The sequence below is a fragment of the Hemiscyllium ocellatum genome, chromosome 33 (assembly GCF_020745735.1).
Source record: "Hemiscyllium ocellatum isolate sHemOce1 chromosome 33, sHemOce1.pat.X.cur, whole genome shotgun sequence".
NCBI lineage: Eukaryota > Metazoa > Chordata > Chondrichthyes > Orectolobiformes > Hemiscylliidae > Hemiscyllium > Hemiscyllium ocellatum.
The window spans coordinates 22,853,299-22,868,192 of NC_083433.1; the positions used below are offsets into that span (position 1 = coordinate 22,853,299).

Below are 14,894 nucleotides of genomic sequence, written 5' to 3' on the forward strand. Positions count from 1 at the left end.
TCATGTTTAGTAATGAAATTGTTTATGGGGGTCAATATTTAGTAGATTTTGGTGTATAATTGATATAACGGAGTTATTCAATCTGGAAAACAAATGGTGAAATCTATTAAAGTGTATAATGTCAGGGAATTAATAAACAAGAGAAAACATATTAAGGGTTGAAAGATCCTGGAATATACATTAAGGTTTTCCTGATGGAAGCCGAAATCATCTAAATATTTTTAGAATTAGATAAATGAAGGAAGGGGAATGAGCAAGCCACATGATATTAGACCGACTGTGTGGAGGGCAAACACTGGGCCAAATAGCCTATTTCTGTGGTGTAATTTTGTCAAAAATGCTGTGTAAACCACTGATTTTTTTTTTAAATGAAAGGTTTGAATTTTGTTTTCTACAAATGACGCATTCTGGTTTCTTATTTCTGTTGAAATATCTAGTGATAAGATTAAATTGACTGGCTTATTAGTTTTATTTTGTGTATCTCTCTCTGTCTCTGACCTCCTCCCTGGAGTTGTTGATTGCTGGAGATAAAGTTCCACTTGCATTAACAACACTATGGTACTTCGACCATCATATGATTATACAAAATTGGAGAAGGAGTAGGCCATTCAACCCCTCTGGTCTGTTTTGTCATATAGTAAAATCAGGGCTGATCTCATTGTGGTCTTAACTCCACTTACCTGCCTGCCCTCATACTTGTTGACTCTGGTATAGATCTAAATTTGGTCTAACTAAGCGTTGAATATTATTAACGACGCAGCCACCTGAGAGAAAAACTTCAGCCTCCTTCCAATTTGAAATTAGGCCCCATTACTTTGAATCTGTGCTTCCAGTCGAGATTCCTTAATGAAGGAAGACATTCCCTCAGCTTCTAACCTGTGAAGCTTCCTCAAAATCTTACTCTTCTCAATGTCATCTCTTATTTTGCTAAAGTAGAGAGGCAATCTGCTCAAGCTTCCCAATGTTCTTTCTGTCTTCTAATTACTCGCTGTATCTAGCGTTTTGTGATTTATGTATAAGAACACGCAGATCCTTCTGGATTGCAACGTTGTGCAGTGTTCCTCCATTTTAAATCAGCGGAAATCTAATTTTACCGTATTATACTCTTCACCTGCCAATGTTTTGCTCATTACTTTACCTATATATCCTTTTGCAGGCGGTGTCCTCCCCATAACTTTGCAAAAAGCAACATTAGGCCATTTGTGCCCTTGAATTTGCTATACCATCATTTTATGCTTGATTTTGTCTTGCTGTCAACTACCCACTTAGATTTTGAGAGGTTCAGAATCAATCAGTCTCAATTTAAAAATTTTTAATTGACTCTACAGTGTCAGCGTTTTGTTTTGGAAGGGGTTTTGTTTGTGTGTGTGTTGCAGAGGTGGGGAGTGGGTGAAAGAGCAGAGGAAAGAAAGGAGTGTGGTGGGAGCTTAAGACGAACTTTCATGTGCAGAAGTGTTTCTTGGCATCATCTGAATGGCTTAGTTCTAATGTTAAGTCCTCTTGCTCTTTGATCAAACCAACTAGAAGTCAACAGTTTCTCCCTACACTACAACATCCTTCAATCATCTTGAACACCACAATTTAATCATTCCTCCTAGTCAGTTTAAAAACTCAGATACTGTATCCACTGTTTTACCATAACAAGTCAACGTCAATCCAGTGTATGTACAAGAATGTTTTCTCGTGGGAATTATTAGATTGTGACCCGAATAGAAACACTAGCAAATGTTTTTGCCCCTCTATGAGATGTCCTCAGGTGATGTGATCACTGCAGTCGCCTCTAATGAGGTTCAACTTGGCTTTTGTTCCTCTGTGGTTTGGTTGCACATAATGGTGCTGCTATATCAGCTTCAAACAGAAAAAGTTTACTTTTAGAGGGTACCTTTCCAAGTGAGTTGCGATCCCATTGTTGAGCAGACTGGAATCAGCTCATTCTCTTGTCTGGGGAGAAGGGAATAAAAATTTTCCAGTTATGACCCACTGCTGCACTGTACTGCTCTGCTACTCTCAAGAGTCATCAGAAATGTGAGAAAATTTGAGTACCACTGAATTGCCCAATTCCACCTGTCTATTCAGATTGGTATATGTGCCACCAGGTTTGTGTATTTAAGCATAAAGAAACATTATAATGAACAAATTGTCTGACCCAAAAAATGAATTATTAAAATTGTATAACTTTACCCCTTCTTTAATACTCACAAAGACACACACAGATTTTGAGTGGGGGCAAAAAGCAGGGATAATACAATTTAGTAATACATATTTTTGGAGTACAGAATTCAATGAGTTTTAGTTCAACATCTTCCAGTTTCCTTTGATCCCTTTTCATTCTTTGACAATACAAGATTCTTTGCATCAATGCTCAGTCTTCCTGTTGTTAGGTTCTTTTCTTGAGGTGTCACACACATGATACAATTTAAGTTCTCTCACACACCAACTTCTGCAAACAGTTCAAGGTGACCTCCTTTGTACAGGTTAGTTGGCCATGCTTACAGATACTCTGGCCGCTTCCCCGATAGTCACATGTCACTCCAGACACCCCACTCCCTCAGGTACATCCTCGAGATGATTTAAGTGCCCTAATCCTGGGGAATTGTTATGCAAGCGATTTCCTGACTCGGTGATTCCCCAAGACAATGCATGTGTGACATATCTTCAGGGGATGGCTAGAAAGCATTTCTGAATGATAGTTTAATTTGGTAATAGCAGGGGGAGTAGAAGCAAATGACTATCTAAATGAAGTCTGAATTACACTGGATAGTCATCCACATTCCTGCATGCTAACTATGAGACAGTGTCGCCCCTACCCACTTCCAGAATGTTCAGTTTTACAATCTAACTCTTTAATATAATATTAATGTCCAGAGAGATATTCCCATTTAATCTGAGAATTGATCCTTTCATTACCTTTTGAAGGCTTTATTTTTCTTTCCTTTGACAGAGGTATGCAAAACAAGCAATTAAAGGAAAAATATATGGTGAGAACAGCAAGAATTGTGCATCTCTCTCAACAGGGACAGCAGGCTATAACTTGATGCTTTCCTTTCAGAGGTTAAGATATCTCATCTACACTGCTTACTGTCTCAACCTCATCACCTGGTCAGGGGCCAAATCAAACACTGGTATTAAGGTGGACTCCCTTGTACCCACACTAACTGGTAAATGGAAAAGCCAGTCAAACCAGTGTCATAGATAAAATCACACTCGACATAAACAAGTGCTAATTTGTCTTGATTTCAGTGTCTCCAAACAGTGATAGTTTCTCATATACCTTGAGCTGCAAACAGTTCCAATAAACATGATTTTAAAAAACTGCAGCCATTCTCTTTCCACAGTAGATTCAAATCAGTATTTTTTCAGTTGTGGTCCACAAATCAAAAATTAAAAAGTTGGTGCATGTATGGAATGAGCTGCTAGAGGAAGCAGTGGAGGCTGTTACAATTACAGCATTGAAAAGGCATCTGGGTGGGTATATGAATAGGAAGGATTTAGAGGGATATGGGCCCCATGCTGGCAAATGGCACTAGATGAATTTAGGATACCAGATTGGCGTGGACGAGTTGGACCGACGTGCCTGTTTCCGTGCTGTACCTCTGAGTCTTTGTGGTCTTTACATCTGAATTGGTTTTGCACAATTCTGCATCTTTGCAGCCAAAGACTAGTTTTGCATTGATCAAACAATTATGGATCTACTAGAAACATTTTATCTTTCCTCTAATTCTCCATTTATTTGCTTCTGCCTCAGCTCATTGCTGAAGAATCCTTCAGTATTTTTATCACCTGGAACTTGTCTATTTCAGTGCTGTCTTGGTCATCTCCCCCCCTCACCCTCTGTAAGTTTGAACGTGTGCAGAATTCTGCCCACCGTCCTAGTTTGCACCAAGACTCATTCACCCATCGTTCTCTGATTGCTGAATCATACTGGTTCACAGTCCTACAGTTCCTCAAAGCTTTTTTTTAAAATAAAAAGTATCCTTGTTTTGAATTCCTCCGTGGTTTATCTGTGTAGTCTCTCACGCCCATATCTATCCAGAACACACTTTCTTTAATTTTGGCTCTAGTGCATTCCTAATTTCTTTTATCCTTCCATTGGTCATCTCTGCTGTACAGCCTGAACTCTCAAATTCTCTGCTTTAGTGTCTCCACCTCTTGCCTTTTAGGATGATTCTTAAAACCTGCTTCTTTGGTCATCTCCCCATATGCTTACATAGTCATACAACATGGAAACAGACCCTTCCGTCCAACTTGTGTACGTTGACCAGACATCCCAATCTGACGTAGTCCCATTTGCTGGTATTTGGCCCATATCTCTGTCAGACTTTCCTATTCATATATCCATCTAGATGCCTTTTAAATGTTGTAACGATCAAGGTTGGAGTTACAATTTTGACTAATTAACATTTCTTTGACCATCTTGGAATGTTCAATTGCATAAAGTCTCTATGTAAATGCAAATTGTTGTAATTTATCTGTTTTAAGGTGCAGCAATAAACCATTCCAAATGACTTAACTAGTGACATTGTTTTCTCTCAAAATAAGCTTGCAGCTGATCATGAAGGGAGTGTGCATTCGGGACTGGGATCTACATTCTTTGGAGGTTGCGACGACTCATTCATAGAAACATAAAATAGGAGCAGGACTAATCTATGCAGCCCATTACACTCAGTCTGTCACTCAGTGTGATCATTGTCTTAATGCTGTATTCCTGCACGCTCTCTCCCCATATCATTTTCTGGAATTTTGTCTTTGCCTGAGTTTAAATATATTCAGTGCATTTGCTTCCATTGCCTTCTGTGGTAATGAATTCCATGCCATCACTACTGAGTGAAGAAATTTCTTTTCCACTCGGATTGAAATGGTCTACCATACATCTTCAGATGATGTCTCTTGTTCTGGACAGGGGAAACATCTTCGCTGCATCCATTCTGTTTAAAATCCTGACTGATCTATACATTTTTATGTGTTCTCTCATCTAAACTCAGTGAATATGTGCCCTGTCAACCAATTCCTTGTCTTACTACAAACCTGAAACACCAGAAATTGCTCTGAATCTTCACTGTGTTCCCCCTATGGCAAGAATATCTTCTCTTTATTAAAAAGAGCAAAACTGCACATGGCACTCCAGGTATGGTCACACCAAAGTTGCAAAAAGATTTCTTTGCCCCTGTATCCAAGCTCTCTCATAGTGAAGGCCACCTGTCTTCTGTTTGCTCCTCCTTACTTGCTTTCAATGACCCGTATTGAAAGGCACCCAGATCCCTAATGTGTGTCAACCTTTCACAAGCTATCACCATTTAAACAATACTTTGCAATTCAGGTTTTCCACTTTGGTATGAAAACAAACATTTATCCATGTTAAACTGCATCTGCCATGTATTTGCCCATGCGCACAACTTACATAAATTGCCCAGAAGCTTCTTCAGGTCTTCCTTGCCACTCATTTCCCCGATATTAGAGGATTAGAAACAATGGCTTCAGAGCTGAGACAAATTGCCTGACATTACAAGTACCAGGCCCTTTGAAATTATGGAAATAAAAAGCAGCCTGGTCCTTTGGCATATGAAATATCTTTCATTTACATTCTGCCTGTCTTCCTCCGCTACATTAATGACTGCATCGGCGCTCCACCCTGACCTTAAATTTACCTGGACCATCTCTGACACCTCCCTCCCCTTCCTGGACACCTCCATCTCCATTAATGGCGACCGACTTGACACTGACTTTTTTTTAATAAACCCACCGACTCTCTCAGCTACCTGGATTACACCTCTTCCCACCCTACCTTTTGCAAAAATGCCATCCCGTATTCCCAATTCCTCCGCCGTATCTGCTCCCAGGAGGACCAGTTCCACCACAGTACACACCAGATGGCCTCCTTCTTTAGAGATCGCAATTTCCCTTCCCACGTGGTTAAAGATGCCCTCCAACGCATCTTGTCCACGTCCCGGACCTCCGTCCTCAGACCCCACCCCTCCAACCATAACAAGGACAGAACGCCCCTGGTGCTTACCTTCCACCCTACCAACCTTCGCATAAACCAAATCATCTGCCGACATTTCTGCCACCTCCGAACGGACCCCACCACCCAGGGATATATTTCCCTTCCCACCCCTTTCCGCCTTCTGCAAAGACCATTCCCTCTGTGACTACCTGGTCAGGTCCACGCCCCCCTACAACCCACCCTCTCATTCTGGCACCTTCCCCTGCCACCGCAAGAACTGTAAAACCTGCGCCCACACCACCTCCCTCACCTCTATCCAAGGCTTAAAGGAGCCTTCCATGTGCATCAAAGTTTTACCTGCACATCCACTAATATCATTTATTGTATCCATTGCTCCCGATGCGGTCTCCTCTACATTGGGGAGACTGGGCGCTTCCTAGCAGAGTGCTTTAGGGAACATCTCCAGGGCACCCACACCAATCAACCACACCGCCCCGTGGCCCAACATTTCAACTTCCCCTCCCACTCTGCCGAGGACATGGAGGTCCTGGGCCTCTTTCACTGCCGCTCCCTCACCACCAGATGCCTGGAGTAAGAACGCCTCATCTTCCGTCTCGGAACACTTCAACAGTTTCCTCATTTTCCCCCTCCCCCACCTCACCCTAGTTCCAAACTTCCAGCTCAGCACTGTCCCCATGACTTGTCCAGACTTGTCCTACCTGCCTATCTTCTTTTCCACCTATCCACTCCACCCTTTCTTCCCTGACCTATCACCTTCATCCCCTCCCTGACTCACCTATTGTACTCTGTTACTTTCTCCCCACCCCCACCCTCCTCTAGCTTATCTCTCCACACTTCAGGCTCTCTGCCTTTATTCCTGATGAAGGGCTTTTGCCCGAAACGTCGATTTCACTGCACTTTGGATGCTGCCTGAACTGCTGTGCTCTTCCAGCACTACTAATCCAGAATCTGGTTTCCAGCATCTGCAGTCATTGTTTTTACCCTCCTGTCCTCCACTCCCTGTGCTCATGGAACCTGGTGTCGCTGACAACATACTAATAAGCCCTGTCTTGCTCTTGAGTCCTTGATGCACTTTGGAAAGATAAGGATCATTACACTTATTCAAATGTTTGCTCTGTAGTGACTCAACTGTCTATGACTAATAGTTTGGTAGCTATTAGATTTTCTAAAATTACAGCTCTGCTTTTTCTTACAGTATGGGAGCAGTCATCCCACCAGCAGCAGAACACCCGAAATTTTCAGAGTCACCAAAGGTATGCCATTTTATTAAATACTGTGCTATCGTCAGTGTCTGTTGAGCCTATCTGGGTGTAATTCTCCAATAAGAATTTCCCTAAGTTCTTTTCCATCCTCTCATTCCTCTTAACGGTCACTTTGTTTTTGTCTATCTCAAACGTCACATGGTGTTTGGTTGATGGAGAGTATTGATTTAGTGATGTTCAAGGATAAGCTGGATGGATCTTTGGGTTGATTCCAGAAGAGACAGGAGCATAAGTAGACCATCTTGTTGATTTGATTCTGCTCCACCTTCAGTTGGATCATATCTGATTTGATAATCCTCAACTTTTTTCCCTTTTCCTTATACTCCTTGATTCCCTTAATGATCAAAAGCCTACCTATGTCAGTCTTGAATAGTCTTTAATGACCCAAACGTATCAGCTCTCTGCAGTACTGAATGCCACTGATTCACTATCCTCTTGGAGAAGAAATTCTTCCTTATTTTTGTCTTAATTTGGTAACCCCTGATTCTGCGATAATGGCTAGAAGACAGTAAGGTCTGGAGATCAGAGTTGAGAGTTTGCTGCTGGAAAAGCACAGCAGATCAGGCAGCATCCAAGGAGCAGGAAAATCGAGGTTTCAGGCTGGAGCCCTTCATCAGGATGATGCCCTCTGGTCCTAGACACACTCATAAGGGGAATAACTTGTCCAAATCTACCCTGTCAAGCCCCCTAAGAATTTTATTTATATCCATAAGGTCACTTCTCATTAACTCCAATGAGTACAGGCTGAACGTCCTCAACTAAATAAACTTTCTCTGGGCTACTTCCAGTGCTAGTACATGTTCTCTTAGCTGGGAGGATAGAAACTTTTTTTTCATTATTCCAGATGTGGTATGACTAGTACCTTGTATAGTTTTAACAAAATTTCCCTTGTTTTTTAACTCCAGGTCCTTTGAAATAAAGGCCATTTATATCATTTGGCTTCCCTATTATCTTCTGCTGTTGAATACTAACTTCTCGTGATTCGTGCATGCGGATCCCCAAATCCCTCTGGTTCTGCAGTTTTCTGTAGTCTTTATCTCTATTTAAATAAAATGCATCCCCTCTATTCTTTTGCAACTCTGTTAATTAAACTGAACACCCAGAAAAGCTCATCTCCTTTTAATCTGTTAAAATGAGTGACAGAAAACTCCCACAATCTACTATTTAACAAAAATAATATCAATTTATTCTGAACTCTCAAACTGAACATTAAGCAACAACTATTCACAAAGTCCCCCCTTTCTCTTAACTGCTTATTATCTGCCTCCAACTCCATAACAATATACTGTTCCAATAAAACTTTTGTTAAAATTAGATAAAATTAATTTCAAAACCATACAGCGGCTGTCATTGTCTGTATCTTTCTTCTTTTGGCTGAAGACTTCCCTGGGAGGTCGCCATTTTACCGTGAAGATGTTTCGTATTAAAAGGTATCTTTGATAGAGTGTTTCAATCTTTTGGGGCTCTGACTCGCTCTCGATGGCAGGTTTTCTGCCTGACTTTCAAAGTGCCTGCTTTCTTTTATATACTCCCAATGTCAGATCATCATATTGGTTTGATGTTGGCAAAATCAATAAGCTCAAACTTGATTGGGTTTTAGTTCAATTCAATTCCTGATGAAGGGCTCTTGCCCAAAACATCAATTCTCCAACTCCTCGGATGCTGTCTGGCCTGCTGTGCTTTCCCAGTGCCCCACTCTCGACTCTGATCTCCGACATCTGAAGCCCTCACTTTCTCCTAGTCATATGACAGGCGCTTGTAAGCTCTCCGTGCAAAACAGCATTCAGTCTCTCTTAAAGGTGCAGTACATGCCTTCAACTTCATAAGTTCTTTTTGCTAAAGTGCAAAACCTTCCATTTTCACGCACTATATTTATCTGCAAAGTTTTTGCTCTCTCACTTAACCTGTCTAAATTCCTCCATGAACTCTGTCATCCTCAACACTTGCCTTCCCACCTCTCTTTGGCATTTACAAACTCGTCAATCCTACATTTGCATTCCTTATCCAGGTCATTAATGTAGTCTATAAATAATTGTGGTCTCTGCATTGATTGCTGAGGTACTCCACTGGTTACAGATTGCTATACTAAAAAGGCCCCCTTTATCTACACACCCTATCTTCTTTTAGTTGACTAAACCTCTGTCCATGCTAAAATGCTACCTCCAATGCCGTGGGCTCTATTGATTCCTGTCCACTGTTTTCTGGTGTCTGGAGCTTCTCCTTCCCAGCCTCCTGCACAGAATACAGAAATTGCTTATAAAATAGCCCTGACACACAACATTTAACATTGTTTTAAGAGGAAGGAGAGAATAGGCATGTAAATTGTACAGGTAAAACAATGACTGCAGATGCTGGAAACCAGATTCTGGATTAGTGGTGCTGAAAGAGCACAGCAGTTCAGGCAGCATCCAAGTTGCAGCGAAATCGATGTTTCGGGCAAAAGCCGTTCATCAGGAATAAAGGCAGTGAGCCTGAAGCGTGGAGAGATGAGCTAGAGGAGGGTGAGGGTGGGGAGAACGTAGCATAGAGTACAATAGGTGAGTGGGGATGGGGATGAAGGTGATAGGTCAGGGAGGAGAGGGTGGAGTGGATAGGCGGAAAAGGAGATAGGCAGGTAGGACAAGTCATGGGGACAGTGCTGAGCTGGAAGTTTGGAACTAGGGTGAGGTGGAGGAGGGGGAAATGAGGAAACTGTTGACGTCCACATTGATGCCCTGGGGTTGAAGTGTTCCAAGGCAGAAGATGAGACGTTCTTTCCCCAGGCATCTGGTGGTGAAGGAGGCCCAAGACCTCCATGTCCTCAGCAGAGTGGGAGGGGGAGTTGAAATGTTGGGCCATGGGGCGGTGTGGTTGATTAGTGTGGTGTCCCGGAGACGTTCCCTAAAGCGCTCTGCTAGGAGGTGCCCAGTCTCCCCAATGTGGAGGAGCAACCTAAATTAGTTGATAAACTGGTGGCTGGTCAAACAATGGATCTGACGTCATCAAGATCAAAATAGCTGTCCTATAGCCGAGGCTTAATGGATCAGTTGCCTTTTTTTTGTCTGATATTTTGCATTCTTTTATATCTGTTTCTTGTGCATTGTTTGAATAACAGCTGGTGCTCCAAATGATTTTTGTATGTCTGTGCAAAACTCACAAGTAACAGGTAGGATTTTCTAGGGATAATGAGTTTAATCCTGACGCATCGTGGTTATTATAACAGCACCGAAAGTGGTTATTTGCCTGTTGTCTGTATCATTGAAAAGTCTGTGCACTCTCCCACTTTTTCTCCATACTTATATTCCTTTTCAGATACATTTACATATTGAAAGTTATTTGGGCTTCACTGAGGGGACTGTTGGCACAGTTGTAATATCACTAATCAAGTAATCTAAAGGCCTGGGATAGGGTTCAAATACCACTATAGTGGAATTTAAATTCTATTAATAAACCTAGAATTGAGAGTGAGTCTTAGTTCAATCATTGTTATTATCAGTGTAAAAACCCATCTGGTTCACTAATGGAAGGAAATCTGCCATCCTTATCTGTTCTGGCCTACCTGTGACTCCTTGTCCAATGTGATTGATGCTTGAATATTACTAATCTTGCTACATAGCTGTTTTATGATGTGTGCATTGCTGATAATACCCGCAACGTGCTGATCTCTAATTGCCTTTGACCTCAGTGGCTTGGTAGCCATCCCAAAGGAATGGGACTCAGACTCAGCTTCTAGTTCGGAGGTAGGGAAGCCAGCAATGTGCTCCAAGATCTTCCATTGTGTCTGCTTTACTCTGCACTAAATCTGTGAAGTAGCTGGTATTGGTGCCTAAAGTCAGACATTCTATTCCTCAAGTCAAGTGTGTCATAGGTTTCCTAGATGTGCGTGTGTGTATCTGCAGTGTTGGCTGAGTAAAACTAATATAATTTGCATTTCTTTTAGAAAGCAAACACAGAAGAGAAGGCACCGGCTCCATCTCCAGAGCCATCTTCTGAGAGCGAAGAGAGCGAACTGGGTGAGTGCAGAGAATTGATAACTATCATAGTTGTTAAAATAAAACTTCTGGTAATGCATTTGTTTTAAAAGAACAAGTGGAGAAAAAGTAACAATCTAATTTCACAGAAAATGTTATTTGGGACTTGCATTGTCTGGATATCTACTGTCTTGCAGAAGTGAATGTGATAAAGAATAGTGCTCAAAATACATAGGGTTAGCAGGCAGGTAGGTTCATCCCTGAAATTGCCCAGGAAAATCATCTTATGGGGCTGTCCTCATACATGAGGAATAAGAGAAGGATCAGGGAGAAGGTAGGGCCGATCAGGGATAGCGTAGGGAACTTGTGTGTGGAGTCTGATCAGATAGGGGAAGCCCTAAATGAGTATTTTGCTTCAGTTTTCTCGAAGGAAAGGGACCTTGTTGTGAATGAGAACTTTGAGGAGCTGGGATACAGGTGTGACCAGATCAAGATCGATGAAGTTGATGTCCTGGAAATTTTGGAAAACAGTAAGATTGAGAAGTCCCCAGGGCCAGACCAGATTTACCCTAGGCCGCTCCAGGAAGCGAGAAAGGAGGTTGCTAAGCCGCTGGCAAAGCTCATTGCCCCCTCCCTCTCCACGGGAGTCGTACAGAGGGTTGGAAGGAGGCGAATGTTGTTCCTCTTTTCAAGAAGGGTAATAGGGAAATCCCTGGCAATTACAGACCAGTCAGTCTTACATCTTTGGTCAGCAAAGTTTTGGAAAGAATTCTGAGGGATAGGAATTATAACTATTTGGCAAAGCAAAACGTGATTAAAGGCAATCAGCATGGCTTTGTGAGGGGCAGGTCATGCCTCTCAAATCTTACTGAGTTTTTTGCGGTGGTGACAAGACAACTTGACGAAGGTCGGTCAGTGGATGTTGTGTATATGGACTTCAGCAAGGCATTTGATAAGGTTCCCCATGGTAGGCTCATTCATGAAGTCAGGAAGTATGGGACACAGGGAGATTTGGCTATCTGGATTCAGAATTGGTTGGCTGACAGAAGGCAGAGAGTGGGTGTAGGTGGAAAGTATTCTGCCTGGAGGTCATAGGGTCTGTTCTTGGGTCTCTGCTCTTTGTAGTTTTTATAAATAACCTGGATGAGGGGTGGGTTAGTAAATTTGTAGATGACACAAAGGTTAGAGGTGTCGTCGATAGTATAGAAGGTATTGCAGGCTGCAGCATGACATAGACAGGATGCAGAGCAGGGCTGAGAAACGGCAGATGGAGTTCAACCTGAATAAATGCGAAGTGAGCAGAGGGTAGTACATGTATGGAATGAGCTGCCAGAGGAAATGGTGCAGGCTGGTACAAATGCAACATTTGAAAGGCATTTGGATGGGTATATGAATAAGGAAGAGTTTGGAGGGATATAGGCCGAGTGCTGGCAGGTGGGACTAGATTGGGTTGGGATATCTGGTCAGCATGGACAAGTTGGACCGAAGGATCTGTTTCCATGCTGTACATCTCTACAACACTCTGCATTTTGGAAGGTCAAACTCGAATGCTGAATATAGGATTGAAGACAGGATTCTTGATAGTATGGAGGAAAAGAGGGATCTGGGTGTGCAAGTAAATAGATCCCTCAAAGTTGCCACCCAAATGGATAGGGTTGTTAAGAATGCATATGGTGTTTTGGCTTTCAATAACAGGGGGATCAAGTTTAAGAGCCACTAAGTTTAGCTACAGCTCCACAATCCCTGGTGAGACCATACTTGGAATATTTTGTCCAGTTCTGGTCACCCTACTATAGGAAAGATACAGAGGCTTTGGAGAGGGTGCAAAGAAGGTTTACCAGGATGCTGCCTGGACTGGAGAGCTTGCCTTATGAAGAAAGGTTGAAAAAGCTCGGTCTTTTCTCTCTGGAGAGAAGGAGGAAGAGAGGCGACCTGATCGAGGTATACAAGATAATGAGTGGAATAGATAGTCAATAGCCAGAGACTTTTCCCCAGGCAGGATTGATGGGTACAAGGGATCGTAGTTTTAAAATATTACGGGAAAGGTATCGAGGAGATGACAGGTAGGTTCTTTATGCAAAGAGTTGTGAATGCATGATTTAGATTAGATTACCTACAGTGCGGAAACAGGCCCTTCGGCCCAACAAGTCCATACCGACCCGCCAAAGCGCAACCCACCCATACCCCTACATTTGCCCCTTACCTAACACTACAGGCAATTTAGCATGGCCAATTCACCTGACTCTCTCATCTTTGGACTGAGAGGAAACCCACTGAGACAGGGGGAGAACGTGCAAACTCCACACAGTCAGTCGCCTGAGGCGGGAACTGAACCCGGGTCTCTGGTGCTGTGAGGCAGCAGTGCTAACCATGTACCACCGTGCTGCCCATGTGGAATGTGTTGCCAATGGTAGTGATGGAAGCAGAGTCAATAGGGACATTTGAGTGACTGCAGGACATGCACATGGAGAGCAGTGAGTTGAGGGGTGCATGGGTTAAGTTATTATATTTTACATTAGGATTAAACCTCGGCACAACAGGCCTGTTCTGTGCTGTACTTTTCTATGTTCTATGAAAAGCCACCCCAATGAATAAACAGGAAGAAAATAGTGAGTTGCACCTCTGTTCAAAAATTGGCTGTCTCCTGTGTTTGTTGTTAATAGCCTCATGGTGAGTCTATTAGGAGCAAAAGTGTCACTTCGACTCTTACTGCTTGTAGGCTCAAAAGGGGATCAACCTGTAATTGGAGTAATGAGGTGAGTAGCAGCAATCAACAAAGCCTGAGGAAACAAGGGTGGAACAGGGATTTGAGACTCAGGAGTGAGCCTGGCATGGGAGGGTGAGGCTGCAGAATTAAGGTGAGGACTCTAATTATGGGAAGAAGAGCTACAAAGGGCGCAGTATGACTGCAAAGGTTGGTAAAGGAGGAACTGGAAAGGGGAGAAACCACATGTAAACCTTTTGCAAAGGAACACACTCATATTTGGGGTCAGGAAAATTAATTAATTCTTTGAATTATTGCAGTGTCTCTTGATTAAAGCTGCCAAGTTTAAGAGCTACTATAGGGGAGAAAATGTAAATGTAATTGTAATGAACACCAATGGCTTTCAACCTATTTACAGTTTCTTTTTGTAAAGGTTAGTGTTATCGCATCAGTGTTTCGCATACTATGAATTACTTGAGTTACCGTGATCATTTAGAGATAAACATGCAATAGTTTGGTGTGCCTTCAGTCTGCTAGAAGATTATTTAGGGTTGGCTTCTTGTTTGTGGAAATGTCTTTCTTTTTAAGTAATTGTTGCTAGCTTATGCCTAATGTCTCGCGCTAATTTAAATATGGTGTCCAGGATTTAAAGCCACACCCCAAGGAAAATATTAAGTTTAATGGATTGGTGATGATTAGTCCAGATATTGATGAATTTTCTTTTTCCTTCAAAAGAGTCCATGTCCTCCAAAAATTAACATGCATACAAATGATATTGTTATTAAGTGATTGCATCCCCAAATGAAGTGGGTTTGAGACTGAAAAAAGGAGCCCCTGCAAATCAAAAGGTTGCTATTGCGATCCCTTGAGCAGGTGGTGGTGGAAGGTATGCTATGAGCCCTGAAATGGAGCAGATTGGGGCAGATGCAATTTAGTGTAACAGTGAATCAGTTCTCTTAAGACGCATTGCACTTGTTTGGTTTTTGATATGTTTTTATTAATGTGTGTGGTTTGTT

The 14,894-nt window shown here is 42.3% G+C and overlaps 1 protein-coding gene across 1 annotated transcript in view; it reads left to right on the plus strand.

The window, feature by feature from the left end:
- st13 (ST13 Hsp70 interacting protein) overlaps positions 1–14,894 on the plus strand; it is a 50,512-nt gene that overhangs the window by 5,342 nt on the left and 30,276 nt on the right. Inside the window, exons 2-3 of the mRNA XM_060849673.1 lie at positions 7,158–7,215; positions 11,144–11,216. Of these exons, the coding sequence (XP_060705656.1) occupies positions 7,158–7,215; positions 11,144–11,216 (131 nt within the window). The remainder of the gene's footprint in view (positions 1–7,157; positions 7,216–11,143; positions 11,217–14,894) is intronic.